Source organism: Zonotrichia leucophrys, chromosome 7 (assembly GCF_028769735.1).
Source record: "Zonotrichia leucophrys gambelii isolate GWCS_2022_RI chromosome 7, RI_Zleu_2.0, whole genome shotgun sequence".
Lineage (NCBI taxonomy): Eukaryota > Metazoa > Chordata > Aves > Passeriformes > Passerellidae > Zonotrichia > Zonotrichia leucophrys.
In genome coordinates this window covers 10757744-10776515 of record NC_088177.1, presented here as the reverse complement: position 1 = coordinate 10776515, position 18772 = coordinate 10757744, and the positions used below count along the sequence as shown (strand labels likewise).

Genomic DNA, 18772 nt, shown 5'->3' with positions numbered 1-18772 from the left:
GTGGTGTCTTGTAGTGGAAAGCTTCTTGTGCCATCTTGTCTTGTTCATGAGATTTTAGAATTTTATTTGAAAGTTTGCAGAACTGGAATGCAAGTTAAAATGCATGTGCATTTTAAAGGGCTTTATGTGATTTCCTTTTGAGCTTCTTTTTTGTTGAAATATTTTTGCTATGTTAAATTTTTTCCAATTTAAGAAAAAATGCTTGTCTCTCTGAGTAATCAGTAAAGCTCTGGCTTAAATTGAAAAGTACAAAACCAATAAAACTAATGAAAGAGCTTTACTTTTCAGATCAAGGGATGTCTGTGTGTGCTGACCCTAGTGATGAGGGAGACAGGAAAGGAGGATGAACAAAAATGAAAATAGCATGTTGAGGGGTTGTAACCAAACCCAAATGAAAGCATTTTATCAAAGAAGGCACCTCTCATTTAAAGACATATAAAGTTTTGCCTTTGCCTTCTGGAAAGACAAAGCTTAGCTTGCACTTCATTCTTTGCTAATCAAAATCATGTGTTGAAAACGTTCACCTGCAAAGATCTTTTAACAATGTTCTTGAACTTTGGTGCTCAGATGGCTGAGCTCAGAGAAGATCTCTGCATGAGAAGTACCTCTGAATTTGGAGGATGCCTGAACATTGCTATGGAGCAGAGTTGTTGATATGCATGTCTTATGCAGATCATTTTTCTTCTGAATTAATTTTTAAAACCCTGTGGGTTTTGACAGTAATATCTGCTTCGAGATATGTCTGTGTATCTTAGGGAGTTGTCAGATCCATGTCTGACTCAGGAATCTTGCTGAGACAGGAGGGGGTTTGGGAATGTTGGTAACTTTCCATCACCTTTAGCAGGATACAAAGTGAATGGGCATCTGACTCATATCATGGGACCATAGAAGATGTCAAAATGCATTTTGTGTATTTTTGATATGAATAACAAGTTTAAACTGGAGAGCATGAAATAATGGTGGGGACAGCAGAGTCACTGTTGAGTGCAGGTTTTGTATGTAACTGAAACAGCCCTTTCCATGGTGGGAAGTTGCAGCTGGGACAGAAAAGAAGGTCTCTTGTCCAGTGTTACTTGAGTAGCCTGAAGGTGACCAGGAAAATGAGAACTCCCAGCCATGAATTCTCCCATCAGTTCCTGTGTGTTTAAAGCACCTCAGGGCTGGTGACTCTTAGGGAAACATCCTCTGTGCAAAACCAGCCCAGGCAGTATTGCAGTGCTGAGGGAAGGTCTGGATGAACTGAACTTGGGAAGTGCTCCTCTGGTTTTCCCTTCCCTTCCCTTCCCTTCCCTTCCCTTCCCTTCCCTTCCCTTCCCTTCCCTTCCCTTCCCTTCCCTTCCCTTCCCTTCCCTTCCCTTCCCTTCCCTTCCCTTCCCTTCCCTTCCCTTCCCTTCCCTTCCCTTCCCTTCCCTTCCGGAATAGTTCCAAGGTTTAAGTGTTTTTTTCCCATGTCTGAGCATGGAACTTCTCCACTAAGCCTACTTGCATTTGATTTCCAGTCTTTCTTCCCTGCCTCTCAGATTTGCAGGTATGTTGCTTTGTTGTGAGGGTCCCCAGGATGAGGTGAGAGATGAGAATTGACTCTCTAAGTTCTCAGAAGGCTGATTTATTATTTTATTATATTCTATTATATTAAAAGAAAATTATATACTAAAACTATACTAAAAAAGAGAAAAAAAAGACATCAGAAGGTTAGACAAGAATGATAATAGAAACCTGTGACAGACTCAGAGAGTCCACCACAGCTGGCTGTTATTGGTCGTTAATTAAAAACCATTCACATGCTGGGTAAACAGTTCTCCAAATCACATTCCAGAAGAGCAACACAGAGAGAAGCTGAAGCTTCCCAGGAGAAGAAATCCTGGCAAAGAGCTTTTTCATAAAATATGACAGTGACACAGGTATTTCCTGAAAGTGTACTTGTTTCACTCATTACACACAGTTCCACTGGAATTCCAGCTCTGAAAATCCTGGCCATTTTCTCTAAGGAAGGATAAGTAAGAGAGTGTCAACATCATTCCTAACAGCTACTGGAGAACTTTAGATGACTAAACTTTGCAGGCTCTCCCTCACATGATTCAGTTCAAACTGCTGTGCTTTCCTCAGGTTCAGGTATTCACCAGAAGCACCCACAGCTCCCAAAGCTGTTATCAGTCCCTGTGGGAGCCCTGTGCCCCTGCACAGTTCCCCAAGAACATATGGGGAATGCAGGGAATTGGCACCTGCCTGTGCTGGAGCCCCTTCTCCAGCCTTGGCTCTTCACTGCCTGCAGTTCACACGGGCCAGGGGCTCCTCCTACCCAAGGGTTTGTCCCCCAGCCCAAATCTGTGCTCTAGCCTGGCCCAGCTTCAGTGCGAACTTGCTGTGTGGGCAATTACATGGCCAGATTTTATTAGACTTGCCCTGTTCTCCAAGGCTGTCTGCAGAGAAGACCTTTCAAAAAGAAGTTGGGAGATCCTGGCAGATCTCTACCCAGATGAACCCCAATGTGGTTCCTGTAGGGAGCCCTTTCATCCACCAGCCAGTCCAGATGCCAGTGGAAGCCACTCTGCTCCCATTTGAACTGGGGGCTTTTCAAGTTGTCTCTTGTGTTTCTTTTCTCCTCTGGTTGTTACATTTTTTATTCATTCTGTCTTAAAAGACTCCTGGCCTTTTGTAACTGCATGTCCTTTTATTCCTTCCATGAGGACTTGTTTTCCTTAGAAATACCAAATGTATTATAGAAAGTAAAAGTAGAAAGCTCTTGTTTTGCCCTCAGCCAGCTGAGGGCTTGGCAGCTACAGGCTCCAAATTGGTGGGAATGTGAGAAAAGAAAACTTAATGGCAAAGAAAAACAAAGTGACTTTATTTATTCACTTTTGTGAAATGTTGCCAACAGGAACATTTCATATTTCTCTCACTGTCAGTGTAAGCATCAACAACAAATCAATAGTGATCAGCAATCAGTGCTTCCCTTCCTTCTTTTTAATTTGTGCAGCTCATGGTGGCATCAGGAGAGCAGCAGTGCGAGGAAAAGGGAATGATTTCTACCAGGATTGTATTGCAGCTGCCCCACCCTCTTTCCCAAAGCAAATTCCTGGAGGTTTGAGGCTTTAATTTTACTTCTAGAATCAGAACACAGACATTTGTTTTCTCCCCAGCTGCTCCTCCCATCGCAATGCTGAAGGCTGTGCTGTTCCCTTGGTTGCATCACACTTTCATTTCCAGGGGCTTTGCCATAGTGCTCTGGTTTCTCAGCATGGGAAAGTTACCATTCTCAGGGCAGAGGAAATAGGAAGAGAAAAAAGTCCCAATATCAGCTTCTGAGTGACAAAAGTCTGTGTTAGAAACCCACCTATTTAATCACTGCAAGGAACAAGGGCAAATATTCATGAAAAGAAGCTCCCAGAGGGGTTGGGGTAGGAAATACATTAATTAAAGCACTCTGCAAAATAGTGGGTGAAAAAATGCATAACATTTCCACTCCATTTTATGCTAGACTGAGCACTTTTTTGACCTTCAAACAGTGGATGGAAATGTGGTGTTGAAGGCATTCATACACATGGAGAGTGCACCTCGATCTGTGCTCTGCAGGTCTTTGTAGGGGGAGAAAAGCAGGAGAAATATGATGCTGTTACCCTATTTGCAGCTGTAGTTGTTTAGAGCTCAGGCAGACTAACATTAACAAATGATGATAATTAGGCTTGATTTGCATATTAAAATTGTCTTAATTAAACACTGATTCAGTAAACGTTTAAAGGCCGTAATCGATCTTTTGCAGGCGCTCTTGGTTATTTATATGATCTAATAAAGGCTGGAGGCTTTGTTAATGAGCCCTCCATTTCCTAACTTGTATGTGTCAATGAGATTATTTCACTGACAATTACAGAGCCGGCTGCTGCTAATAACTCACCAAGCCCAAGGCTGCAATTCTTTTGTCTGAGGCTCCTTTAGTGGGACCCTGCTGTTTACATCTCCTTGCTGCTCAGACAAGGGCCCATGGCACAGCCCTTCCTTTCCTGGGGAAAAATCTCAGGGCAGAGATTTCACAAGGAAATTTTGTGACTGTAAAATCAAGCTGGTGGTGTCCTGTGAGCTCTTTGAATAATGGATCTAATATTTATACAGCACTGAGCTCAGCCATAATACATTTGGTCCCAGATCTAATCCTGGCAACTCTGACAGGCTGAACTTTGTGAGAAACTTTTTTTAATTTAAGAGGTAATGCAATCATGCTGTAATTTTACTAGAGGCCTCTGAAAAGGGTGCTAGGAGTTTTTTTCTCTTCAGTGTCGCTGCAGTATTTTGCCAGGATGTGAATATCTTGGGAAAATGGTGCTAAAACAGGTGAAGAGCTGTTGCTCTCTGTTGCTAAATGTTGTTATCACCCCTGACAAAAACATTCTAGGAAAATCCCATGCTGCTTTGGAATTATTTTTTTCAGTGCTTTTTTATTATTTGACAGCTTCTTGCACAGGAAGGATTTATGTATTTATGTACATATGTATGACTTTTTAATGACATCTGGTTTTTGTGGGGTAAAGATTTTCTAGTTTACCTCTCTACTCTTGCTTCTTTGAGGGTGACATAAATAGCTGTATGCTCTGATCCCAAAAGTTCAGTCACCAGTTCTGATGGATTGAAAACTATATTTCTTCCTATGTCTTTTCATCATTAAGTTTATTGGGGAACATTAATAAACTTAACAAAGCTAAGCCACTAGAGTATAATTTTAATTACTAAAATAATTATGCGGTGGAGTGATCAATAAACTCTTTAAAGCAGGTAGGAATTTCAAAATTGGTGTTTTGCCTAATTCCATTTGTATCAGGACTGAATACAGGTTTTTATTTGCAGTAGCAGTGCTATGACAAAAAATAAAGCTTAAATATCCAGCAGGCTTAGAAAAACAGAGCTACTCCCATCACTACCCAGACCTTCTTGTAATACTTTCTTTTTTCTTGGAAAGTTTGACTGTTGAAAATGTTGGTGTGAATTTGATTTCAAATACTTATAGAATTCGGAATTTGAAATTGGAGAAGGTTAGGAATATTTTTGATGGGCTTTTACAAACATTTTTTTTGCTTTCCCTCAGAATCTGTGGATGATGTAAGCAGGATCTGGTGTAGACAATCTGTGGACAGTGTATTTGTAAGAGCAAATTGCAATGTTTTCTCCTCTTCTACTGGTGTTTTTTTAATTTTGATATCTAAAGACTTTTTTTAAACTACACAGTCACTTTTTTTCCTTATTTTGATTTTTTCTTGCAGGGGCTTCTTTTGCCAATTAGTGACTTCTTCAGTGTTTGTAGCCAAATAATCTGGATTATTCTGTGATCCTGGTCACTCAGGTCAGCAATGCTGTTATCCCAAAGCAGCAGTAGTTGGGAAAGCAGATCATGGTGAGCAAGAGGTGTGCTTTCCCCTTTCATTCAGATCCTGGTTCCTTTGCCAAGCCCTCTTTGGGAAGTCACTTCCCTTCCTCTTGGTTGATGGAGAAATAGAGATCAAAGAGGAGCTTGCCTTTGCAAAGCTGTTCAGCAGTGCTGGTTGGTGGAGAAGAACTGCAGCCATGTTCTGTTAGCTTTGCCCTTTTTTGTTGTTCTTTTATTGGCATTTTTTGCTGTGCATCTGCCATTTGAAACCTGACTGAGATGCATTCGATGCGTGGTGACTGCCAGAACAAAATTCACACTGTGAATGCAGCAGGCTTACAAATTTCTTTATTCCAATAGAAGTAAACCCTCTCCCCGTGGCTGTCAGACAAATAAGAACTTTGATCTTACTGGCTTACTCTTGATTTATGCTGACTCTTTGAAGGGATGAAATTCTTTAGCATTTTCTTTTTCCTTTCTTTTTTTTTTAATGTTTGAGCCACCTCCCTTGTCTTACTTAATAAACATGGTTGTGCATCTACCTGCTTTTATCTCTGTACTGACTTTTGTGGTTAAAGCCACTTAGTTTTTCCTTTCTCCTGCTACAAAAGAAATCATTGTTCTGATAGGAATTCACAAGGCAACAATTTGGCATTTTGGCCAAAATTTAGCTTCAGTTTTTAAAAGCACTAAAGCCTTTCAGACTCATATGCAACTTCTCATAGTCAGGTAAGGAGAAAATTATTTCCCACATGTAGTGCTCTCACTTTTTCTTATATATAATTAATTTATGTATTCATTGTTTTATTCTGCCTTCATATAATTTAATTTTCAAGGCCAACAGAAATGATTTTGTATTTTTTCTATGCTTGCACTACACTTGTAACTTTTCCAGTTCTATTCCACCAGAAGCTTCTGCTCATTTATAATTCATCTTTCTGATCTTTTTTACATTAAAGTAATAGAGCTCATGGTGTTTAATTTCAGGCAGCCCTAGCAAGTTCCTGTCATTCAGGCATTGCTCTCCTGGAAATGGCTGCTCTGTTTTGCAAAGCAGTGGAATGCCAAGTTAATTGAAAATGCTGCAAAGTTTCTGGGTTAATCTGCAGCTCACATTACCACAGTAGGATTTCCCTGGTCATCCTTACTCCTGCACTGCTGATCCTTCCCTCACTGGAACTTTGAAACTCCAAGTCACACTGGGCAGGAGGAATGCACTTCTGGAATTTGGCTCTCCTGCTGCTGGCAGGGTGATTTCTGTTCAGCTGCTTTATGGACCCTTAGGAAGATGCAGCAGCTTCTGCTAATAAACCCAGCACAACCAGGGCAGTAATACAGCTCTGCTCTCACTGAAAGGACTCCAATATCTTGGAGGGATTCCTTTATGCTGTTTATTTTCTGCAGAGGAATGATGGGTCTAGCAAAGGCATTTCTCTGTGCCCTCCCTGCCTGTCCTGTCGGGGCCCTGCAGGTGGGACCGTGCTCCTGTGTGATCTCTGCAACTGGAGGTGACATTTCTCTCTCCTCACAGAAGCAGGGACAAGAAAGGATCTGCTTCCCATCAAACCTTTGTTCCTCCTTATTCAGCTGGAAGTTTGATGTCTCTTACAGGAGTTGAGTGTGCAGAGAATCCCACACGGTCATGTCTGTTTAAATATTGCCTGTGGTTACAGTTTTCTGCAGACTGCAGTACAAAAATCCAAGTGTCAGTAGAAGACAAAAAGATAATTCACTTTCATCTTGAGAACAAAGCTGAACAGAGGAGCTTTTTTCAACTTTTTTAATTCATGAAACATTTATCTTTGAGTCAGGTTGTATTATGCTGGCAAGAATATAATCTGTCAGCATTTCTACTATAAACTTCTGTTTTTAAGGTTTTTTAGGAGAGCCTTAGAGGTTCACTTTGAACAGATTTAGCATACAAGGTCTTGGCCTAGAAACATACTTCTCATCCCAATTATGAAAGATTAATATGTCTGCATCATCAGTGTAAAAGGTATATTAATACTACATTCAGGTGAAAGTTCAGACCTACACAAATGAGGTAATTCAGGGATATTCCAGAGCAAGGTTAATTAAGTTTTTTGATTTATTTAATAGCAGGTGTTACTGTCTGTGAAGTGAAAGGAATGCTGCTCTGTGATGAAGAGCATGGTGTTGGGCTTAGCTGGCAGGCAGAGCTCTCTTTCTAGTTTCTGTTACCTACCAGATTTAGAAAAATGCTGCTTCTCAAGTTTTTAATGTTTCACTGTGTGAAAGTTGTTATAGAAGTTCATGCATTTTAAAGAGATTTAAAATTCTTTTCCATTTCTTTGGGAAGATGAAGTGAATAACATTTTTTTTAAAAAAGCCCCCATCAGCTGATGTACTTAGTTGTTTTTTTTTCACAAAACATTTTTGGTTTTGATTCTCTGTGAATCCTGATGTAACAGAGCACACAAACAGTGGCAAGTTAATTTTACTCCCAAAGAAGGGATTACAAAACATCAGAGTAATGCCCTGGCCTTACCCCTGCTCTAACATCCAGAAACCTTCTCTGTGTGATTCTTTTCCCCCAGGGTCTATTCCAAGTGATGAGAACAGAAGCAAACTTTGCACTGAAGGTTCTGTGCTCCTGTTAATGGAGTAAATTCTGTGGTGACAGATGGCAAAACTGTTCTCCAGGTTTGCTCAGTGCTCATTGCTCAGGCACTGCACTGATGTGCCTGTGAGGCCTCTGGTGTAACTGGGAGATGGATGGGGTTCGGCCTGCTGGGAGTGGGACAGGATGGGACAGATGGACAGTGGTCTGGCTGCCAGCAGGACTGGCCTGGGGACACACACACTGAGCCTGGAGTGTGCAGGGAGCTGCTGGAATGAGTTACTGACACACAATAGCCTGAGCTGGAAGGGACTCACAAGGATCATCAATCCAATGCCTGGTCCTGTGCAGACGCTCCAAAAATCCCACCCTGTGCATCCCTGATAGTGTTGTCCAGACACTCCTGGAGCTCTGGCAGCCTCAGGGCTGTGCCCATTCCCTGGGGAGCCTCAGCAGCACCCTCTGGGGAAAGGCCCTTCCCCAAATATCCAACCCTAATCTCCCCTGACACAACTTCAGGCCATTCCATTGCATCCTGTCACTGTTCCCCACAGAGCAGAGATCAGTGTCTGCCCCTCCTCTTCCCCTCAGAAGGAAGTTTCAGGCCCCAGTGAGTCTCCCCTCAGTCTCCTTGAGCTGAACAGACCAAGTGCCCTCAGTCACTCCTCACACAGCTTCCCCTCAAGGCCCTTCACCATCTTTGTTGCCCTTTGGATGCTTTCTGATGGCTTCATATCTTTCTTACATTGAGGAACCCAAAACTGCCTCCCCCCAGCCCAGAGCAGACAAGACAGTCCCCTCCCTGGCCTGGCTGGCACTGCTGGGCCTGATCCCCAAGCACAGGGATGTCCCTCCTGGCTCCAGGCACTGCTGACTCAGATCCAGCTGGCCAGGATCCCCAGGTCCCTTTCTGTGGTGCCTCTTTCCAGCATCTCATGTCCCAGTATGTCCATACACCCAGGGTTGCCTCATCCCAGGTGCACTTTCCCTTGTTGAACACTATAGGATTGGGATGGGCTGGGAAAGAAAGGAGCTGTCTTGCAGAGCTCAAAAGGACTTGGGCTCTTTCTTCCAGTTTTTGTGCTTACCCATCATTTCCATGAAAATTAATTTTCTCTCTTCTAAAAATGACCTTTTGCTCTTGTGAAGACATCCAAGTCCCTTCTGATGTCTCCCACTTCGTGGCAAGGAGGGATGGCAAGGAGCCACAGTTCTGCTGGATCTGCCCCATTCCCTGTGGAGCTGCCCAGTGCTGGCTGAGGCAGCCAGGCCATGTTGTGAGTAAGGCATGGGAATGAGGAGGATGCACAGTTTTCATTTTGCATTTTGCTATGAAAATGGAAACTCCTGTCCAGATCCAACAAGGAAGGAGGAGAGTTAGAACTTCCAAGTGAGTCGTTAGCCAGAAATCACAGTACACTGAACATTCCTGCTTTAGGAAAAGTTCAGGTCCAGCCAAGGGAGCTTCCAAAGCATTACAATATTTGATTTACTGGAAAAATTCTACCTATGTAAGCTCAGAACTTTAATTTTCCCCCAAACACAATTAAACCTTTCATGAGGAACTTATGGGAAGTTTTGTTTGTTTTTAATAAAGAGAATGAGGTGAACATTTCCACAGCTGAGTGCTTCATGGTTTGAACACTTTTCTCAGTTTAGTCCTTCTGAATGAACATTATTTCTTTGAGTTAATTTCTAAATGAACCAAGAAATTACAAATAAATCTCCTATCTGAACACTGTTTAGATAAATCTCATCCTCAAATGTTGTTATCTAAAAATTCATATCAAACTCATAAAGATAATTACCTATTGTGACTAGGATATTACACCCAGCTTGATCTAATGCATTTGTTATCTTGATTCTGGACCTGCACAGTGAGTTTATTCATGTCAGATGTTCATGTACAGCAAAGCATTCAAAATCCAGAAAGAAAACCAAAAGAGCAGACTTTGAGAAACATTAATAGCTTTCAAATGACACCCTACTGGTTTTGGCTGTTTTCTCCAGAGGTGCATGCATTATGGCTTGTTAAGTTTGGGAGTTTTAGTTTGTTGCTGTTGAAATGGTAATTAAGACAAGTATAGGAAGATTCAGCTGCTGTGTTACATAGTTAAAGGTGGAACTTAATTATTGCAATGCAAAGAAGCAAATTAATTATGATTGTCTCTAGTCTGTCTTGTCTTACCCTGGTATTCCTATATCTATGTGGATACACAATAGGGAGGATTTACAGCAGAATTTTACTATTGATTCCCAAATCTTGGGCTTTTATCCTTTGAAAGTAAGAACAAAAAAATAATTTGAATTTAGAAACCTTGTTTAACTACTTTTGCAGCAGGATTACTGCTCACAGATCCCTGGCTCCAAAGATCAGGCTGCTTTTCCACAATACCAGATTTCATTCTAACAAAGGAATGTTTTCTCTCTCAGGAGTCTTTTAGGTAGCTCCAGTCCAAGGCAGGCAATTAATGCCTGTGTTCAGTAGGCTCCACAGCATAATGCCAGAGTGTTTCTAACCACTGATTCTAATGTTAATTTCTGGATTTCAGACTGGAAAATTATATGTGTGTGTGCATGTGGGAATAATAAGTAAAAACCTCCAAAATCTCAACAATGGAGAGCACTTCATATTTTGTTTTCTTTGAATGATGCTGTTGTCAATGTATTTCCTGCAGAGGAAGACTGGATGGTTATTAATGTAACTGACAATAGCTCAAGGAGGGAATGGAACTTCCTCCATTAATGTTTCAGTCAAGACTCAGTTGACAATAATAATATTTTTTCCATGGTTTATGCTGCTGGCATGTCCAATGCAATGAGACTGGATAGACCCTTGGTCCAGACCAAGGTGGGGGAAATGGGCCTTTTTCCAGTTTCAGAGTTCTGCTCTGCTGTTTTGTTGCTCTGTTTGTGATTGTTCCTTCTGTAAGGGGTGATGGTCAGTGAGACCTTCAGGTTGCAGCAAAGGACCATAATTTTCCCCTAACTAAGAACTGTCCTAATGTCAATCTCCTTCTTTTTCCCTGCTCTTTTCCTTGTGAAGTCCCAAATGTTTGTTCTTGCTCAATTTGAGCCTTAAAGAAACTCATTGAAATGGCAGATGGACCCGGGTTGCAACTGAACCCTGTTCAGTTCCACACTGCATGAAGCACTGGTGGTGCTATAGTGGCTTATTTTATAATTAAAGCCTGAAAAGCAGAATGCATGTGCAAAAGGGATTTCATTAACCTGCTGCTGAGCTCTTGCTGCTGAAAGCTCAGTGCTAACTTGAATTCTGGTCCACAGAATATCTATTACTATTTGGTATTACAGCCAAGTAGTAGCTTTCCAGATTTGTTTTTATGTTTGCAAAACTCAGATTTCCCAGTGTTGGTAAAGAAAACCTGAGCTGTGCACTGAATAAAAATAAAGTGGCACTTTGGAAATTAAGTTTTGATAGTATTGAGAAACACTTTGCAGAACCATTGCCTTTGTCTCACTTTTATTATCATTATTATTACTTTTATTAAAATCCTTTTCTGAGGGCTTGTACTGAATTGACTTAAGGAGGGAAAGCTGAAAGTTCACATCCATTTTGTGCAGCATCCGTGTGGTTTTCTTTTTTCCTACTGGTTTGTGACAGCATGCTTTTTCTGTGTTTGTGGAAAGGTTGCTGTGTGTGTATTGGTATTTGAGAGTGTCTGAGGGTAAATACTACACCCTGCTGAGCAGCAGCAGTTATTTTACAAGGGCTACTTTTTACATGCAAAACATGCACCAACACTTGGTTTGTTACCATGGGCTGGGTGCAATCGATAGTGCTGCTGGGCCACAAGACACATCTCATGTCCTTGACATTTTTTTCTCACTAGACTGCTTATGTGTGTTTGGTTATCTTTGTCTCCTATCCTGTTATGTTTATCAAATTAAGTTGCCTGTCAGTCTTAGGGAATTTTGTGTAATCGCATTTCTATTCCAGCAGTGAATTTGTAATTATTAAAATTTTCCTTGTATCAGCATTTATTGGTTCATGTTTTATTACTTAGAAATCACAGAATCTGCTGGGCTGGAAGGGATCCACTGGGATCATCAATCCAGCTTCTGGTCCTGCACAGACACCCCAACAATCCCACCCTGTCTGGCAGCCGTGGGGCTGTGCCCATTCTCTGGGGAGCCTGTTCAGTGCCACACATCCTCTGGGGGAAGAATCTCTTCCTGATATCCAGCCTATATCTAATATTTAACTTATAAATATGCTGGGGTTTTGGAGTAGGTTTTCCTACTTTCTTTCCCCTTGTAACTCTGTTGAAAACCATGGAGGACTCAAGAACTGTGCTCTGGTAACCTTTTTATGCTCAAGGTGGATGGCGTGCTCTTTAAATACAGAGCTTTTAATAGTTCAGAGCCTTTTTCTCTTGTTGCCTTGCAATCCTTTTATGGGAAGACCAATTTCCTAGTATGATCACAATAGCCATGTGGCCTTGGACAGAAACTACTTGAACACAGAGACGTAAATGAAAAATACAATGAGATACAAAATGGCACTTGCCAAAGTAGCATGCTCCCTCCTTTGGGTGGCATTTTTTTAAACAAAAGGAGATCTGTGCAGCATTAAATGCTGGGCTTTATCAGAGATTTGTATTCTAATGCCATATGAGCGAGACTGGAAAGAGCCTCCTTGGTCTCCAAGTCCAGGTAAAAGATCACATACAGGAGAAGGTCATTTATTTCCAGGCTTTTCAAGCAGCTTCTTATAGTAATGAGATTTTTTTATCCCCTCTACTTGGAGTGGAGTAAGTTTTTTTATCTCTCTGTTCAAGAACTGTCTTCTAATTTTCCACTGGAATTTATCTGCAGATAATGAATTCCCATATGTTCCTGCATCAACAGTGCTCTTCAGCGTCAATAGCTCCTTCCCCTCTTTGCTCTTAACCCCTGAGATATTTACAACAACAATGTAATCCCCTTCAACTGCTGCTTGGTTGGGCTGAGTTCTCCTAAGTGGCTCAGAGATATAATATGAACCACAGAGCATTATTGGGGAGTGTCCCTCCAGAATTACTTTGTGGTCAAAGCTCATTAACTGCTTTCTGAAAGGGCTTGTTGCAAACAGTGAGAATATGCTGCTAGACATGCTGATGATAAAATGTGGGAGGTTTTATCAGCAAAAAAGAGAATTCAAATTTCTTATGTCAGAGCAGGATTGATTTTTTTTTTTTTTTTTATCAGGGAAATAAAATGGGATTAAGTTGATGATATAAACTCCAAAAGCATGACAGACATATGATTAACCTATGTTACCCCTGCTCCTGTGAGATTTATTCAAGACCAGGATGAGTAGTGGAATTTTATATCTTGTGTTTGGGTTTTTTGAACTCTCCAGAAAAATGCAACAAACTGTCTTTCAATTGCAGGTTAATAAAATGCTTTTCTTAGAGGAAAATCTGTTCTTCAGCATATAATTGCAGTGCTCCAAGCTGGGCTTCACTTTTAACAGGAAGTATTTTTTAACCCATGAAGCCAGTGGTTTCTATGAAAACAGAGAAGGACATCTCTTTTCAATACCTCTGTCTTGCCATCCTGAAGAGTCCAGGGTTTTTAGCAGGAGATAACTGTGGTTGGGTCGCTCCTGTACTGGGAGAACAAGCCAGATATCAGTGATGACATCTGACATATGTTACTGCACTATGTAGGTCACCTATGGCCTAATGTGGGAGATTAGAAAAGATAATTAATTTTGATTTCATGCCTGTGATTCCTTAAGGAAGCCTTAGTTGGTGTGTGTGGAATACCAAGAAGCATGTAGTGACTCAGTGCCTGAGTGTTTTGGCAGGAGCAATTCCACCTTCTAACTGCAGCCCTCCAGCCAGGACATGGCTTTACCTGGGGATATTTGAATGCACCTTTGCTGCTGGCTGCCATGGGAGGTGAGGTGATACATCCTTAGTAATGGTGCAAAACATGTTCCTGTTCTAGCAACCAGGAGCTGGCTTTGTATCACAGTGTGTCCTGATGTAAACAAGGTCTTTCTGTTTACATCAGGGCTGTAGAATAACTTACATTGCAGTAACTGATTTAAATGTTTGTTTCTTTCCCAGGGTCTCCGTGTTTACACATTCCAGGGTCACGTGCATCCCTGTAATCACGCTACATTCAACAGGAAGGTAAGTTCTGCATGCAAATTTCCTCTGTCTTCTTCCCTTTAACCATCATGTTCCTTGCTCTGGCCCACACTGTCCTGCTTCTTGATGACACAGAGACCTCTGGGGCTGCATTCAGAATCAGTGGTGGCTCAGAGTGGTCCCACCTGCCAGCCAGAGCAGAGCCCCAGTGCCTGTTAGAATAGAGCTGCCCCCTCCTTGCTGCTCCCTCCTTCCTCCTTGGATCAGTGGATGATGCATAAGCCATTCTCCTCTCTTGGGATCATTGATTACTTCGTTTAATTTTTTTTTTTTTGTTGGGCTTTTCCCCCTGGCTGGTTAATTTATAGTTGTTGTCTGAAAAGAACCTTTTTGACTGGGATTGGTGACAGATTGCTGTCTGAAAGACTGATAACTTTGAAAAGGGAGGAATTTCTTCCGAATGGCTCTAAGAGGCCGTATGAAATACTCTGACCCACACATTTGTGATGTATGATTGCTGCAGCTCTCCTGGCCACACTGCTCTTTAAAGCTGATGTGGAAGTGCTGAGGCATGTGTTGGTATCTGCAGCCTTTTCTCTCAGAGACCATCTTTCCTGAAAAATAACTTTGTGGTGTTCCAGCTTCCCGTGCTCCCACTGGCACCTTCATTACAGGCAGAGCAAGGTACTAATTTTTCCTGCTGGAGATCCTGAATATTCTCCTCTTGCTCAGTGTCAGCTGCTGCTTTGCCAACTGCTCTGCCAGCCCTGTGTGTTTGTAGGGCAAACCCCAGGGGCTGGCACAGCAGAAGGTATGGGATAAACTGATGTCAGGGAGGGGAATAGGAATTCCCAAGGCATCTTAATTCTTTCTTGGCTGTGTGCATCTATCTGTATTTGACAGGCACAACCTGCCTCTGAGACACTGAGAGGTGGGAAACAGAGAGTGTTTAACAGGATGTCTCAGTTTGAAAAGCCAGGTGTCTGCTAAGGGAAGGCAGGAGCCTCCCCTGAATTAGAGAATGTAAACCCCTTCCCTCCAATTATTATGATTTTGAAATTAAGAGGCTCTCAGGCAAAGATAAGGGAGTAGGAATAACAGTTCTTTATTAGGGACGAGAATAAAAAAATGAAATAAAAATGCAGTAACACAAGACAGCACTGCCAGAGTCAGATCAGGAGCTGCCCCCCTGTGTGTCAGGGTGGTGGCTCAGCCCTCCTGCAGTGCCAGCTGTGGTTCTGCTGCAGCAGGGATCCTGCAAAAGGGGGGGGTTTCTTCTGAAGCTCCAGGCCTGCTGGAGATGGGCCTGGGCTCCCTCTGGGAATGCAGGGGAGCAGAAAGCTGCTCCTCTGGGAATGCAGGGCAGCACAAAGCTGCTCCTCTGGGAATGCAGGGCAGCACAAAGCTGCTCCTCTGGGAATGCAGTGGGCAAAGGCTGCTGTGCTGTTCCAAACCTCAGATTGTATCCAGGTAGGAATGCTTGGCTCCTCCCCTGGGCACAGCATCTCCCCATGGGATGATGGAATTTTATCAGCCATGCAGGGACACTCACTGGCCATGGACAGAAGAGATCTCCTGGAGGGAGAGATCTGAGAGATAAAGAAAGCGATAAAGAAAACTGCCCAGTTAAGAGAACTGCCCCACCTCTAACAGATGGCAAGTAGAATAGACACATCTTACAACACAGGAGCAAGCATGATGAGGGAAATCCTATAGAGATACCACAGCACTGTCCTTAATGTGGGTGTTAATTCACAAAAGGCCTCATGAAACCTATAATAATTAACAGGAAGCTGAAAGACCACGTGTTGATAACCTTTCAGATAAGCATTTAGTTATGGTAGGGAATATTACAGTTGGCATTACCTCTAGATTGAAATCAATGGTTGACATTCTCAGTGATTGAATTAGTAAAAATGGAAATACTTGGTGCAGCATTGGTCACAGTGAGGAATATAACTCCAGAAGCTGTGATTGCAATGGTAAAAGTTAATTCTGCTACTGAAAAATTAAGTAGTGGCCCTGAGTTGAACAAGTAACAGTTGCCTCACATCTGGCTAGCAAAGCAAGTGCTATATTTCAGCCAAATACAGCACTTGACAACTATTTTCTTACCCTCTAGGGCTTGCTCGTCAAAAAATTCAAATACCCCACCCTAAGCAAGCTGATTTAGGTGTTTTGTGTGTCAATACACCTTAATCAGTTTGCTTAGGGTGGAGTATTTTGTTTTAAAATGTGTATTTTATGAGAAAAAATGTTTTTGCAGAAACAGTCATATTATCAACAATACTTTCATGGAAAAGATTTTGGACATTGATCATTGACTGTTTGGACAAAGTGCAACATTACTTTCAGAATGTCCAACCTAATGCTTGTACCTGGCCCAGGAGGTCTACAGTGACAAAACTGAAGGCTGATTGCTGAAAAAACCCTACTTAGATTTTTGTTGTTGTTGTTATATTTTCTTATGTCCTAATGTCAGGGGTCTGCACATCCCATGCTTTGCCAGAAGTGTTGCCTGCATGGTCACACTCTGTGGGTGCAGAGCTGGAGAGAGATCCCAAGGGATTCACTCCTTTTTCTACTTGGACATAGGTCAGCTTGAGTGGGCTCCTACATCACTCCAGTGGACTTGTGGTAATCCTGTCTCAGGCTGCTTGATGCCAAAAAAGAAGTTAAAAAATTATTAAATTCTAATTGCACAAGAACAAGGAATAATTTTCTAGTTAGATCAGAAAGGCATTCAGGCAGTATGTCCAAATATTAAGGGGAAGAGTATTGTGTGAAGAAGAAGATAAAAGAGAATAATGCATTTATACAAATTAAATAAATCCTCATTAAGCTCTGTGAAACTGATTAAATCAGAGTTATTTACTACACCATGCTTCTGAAACTGCAGTTAATAGTTTTTTGGTTAAGTGGGCAAGGTTTGCAGCCAGAACTCTTATTAGTGCTGAGATTCCCTAATTAGCCTGTTCTCTATGGAACAGAACTGCCAGCTTGGCACCTGGAATGTGCCCATTTGTTGGGTCCTGCCTTGCTGGGACACAGGAGTCACCATGCCCTGCACAAACCTCTGCTCTTGTGGTTATGTCAGCATTTAACACTTCCAGAAGCATTTAAATCCTGCACTTGTCCAAGTTGATTCTCTGTCTGTGGAACTTTTGAGCAAAATTCACATAGCTGCTTTTGAATTGAGGACATAGAAAAATGTACCTTTCCTCCTAAAAGTTACTGTTACTATCCCTTTTAGTCCCACGTTTCCAGAACACAGTAACTTTGTAGAGAAAAATGTTTCAGATATTTATTTTGCGCTAGGATATGGCCCAAGCAGCATTTCAGGTAAGCTCTGTTCCTTCTTTACAATGGTAAATCACCTCTGCTAATGAAGTATAAAGACTATAAATGCTTGGTTGAGTCATGAATTTAAAGTAGAACAAGGTTTGCTCCCTCATGTGTGTATATATATATGTGTTTGTGTCCAAATAGAAGTATGCCATGCTGTGTTTGTGTCATATCAGCAGGTTTAGGAATCATTACAGTGGTTACCAAGTTTCCCTAAAACAAAAAAAAAAAGTATTTTTAGAATTACAGGTAATATTAGGAAAACCTAAAAGAGTATAAAAAATATGCTTGAGAATAACTGTCCAATTTTACCTCCCCAGGCCAAAATGCAAACAGCATCTAGGTCATTCCTCCATTGATTTACTGAAGGGCAAATAATGTCAGACAGTTTTTAAACAAAAAAAAATTTTCAATTTTGTTTACCTCCTCAGCAGTCCAGTTGGATGTCAGCTACCATTTAGCTGGGCCAATAATATTGATATTTGATGTCAGTTCTTATTCATTACTGCACCCAAATGATGCAAAAGTCAGATCTCTCAGATGTTTCTATGGATAGCCAGATAAAGCCAGGGATGTCTGACTGAATCTAACAGACACAAACAAGAAAAGAACAGAATACAAAATCAAAAACCTCTCTGGTCCTGTTGTTATTTATGCATTCAAAGTGTTCACCTCTTTGCATAAACTCAAAACCAGTTGCTTACAAAGGTTACCCAGTAATATCAAACATGTTCAATTATACATGCAAAAGGGCTAATAGGTTCTACCTCTAGTTTATTTCTGTCTCCATGCATAAGAAATATAATTGCAGAACTGAATTACATTTTAAGTACAGATTTTTATTATCATTAGTTAACCATTTTCAGGCTATCAAACACTCTTAGAAGTGAAAGCAAATCTATTCCATTTCTCTGTCATGGCAAGGAACAAAATCTGTGTCAAAACACCCCCCATTTCATTTGGTGGCAAGCAGCTCTTTCTGATATTAGGGAGTCACTCTGAAAATTGTTCTGGAATTCACTTCTACATACATTATCTGACATAGTCATGTTATTCCCTAATTTTGGAAGTAAGTTTGCTGGAGTGCTCCCTTCCCTTGGCCATCCTCTCTGTGTTACCCACAGAGCCTGCAGTTAGCACTGGGCCTGCTTTACACATTTTGTGCAGACCAGACATGTTCTGAGGCCACTTGAGTAGAATGGGGTAGAAAACTTTGGAATGGGATGGGATGGGACGGGACGGGACGGGACGGGAGAGAAGAGAAGAGAAGAGAAGAGAAGAGAAGAGAAGAGAAGAGAAGAGAAGAGAAGAGAAGAGAAGAGAAGAGAAGAGAAGAGAAGAGAAGAGAAGAGAAGAGAAGAGAAGAGAAGAGAAGAGAAGAAGAGAAGA

The 18772-nt window shown here is 41.6% G+C and overlaps 1 protein-coding gene across 1 annotated transcript in view; it reads left to right on the top strand.

Annotated features, from left to right (window-relative positions):
* SPAG16 (sperm associated antigen 16) overlaps positions 1-18772 on the top strand; it is a 374208-nt gene that overhangs the window by 237758 nt on the left and 117678 nt on the right. The window contains exon 14 of the mRNA XM_064718863.1: positions 14015-14080. Coding sequence (XP_064574933.1) covers positions 14015-14080 — 66 coding nt within the window. The remainder of the gene's footprint in view (positions 1-14014; positions 14081-18772) is intronic.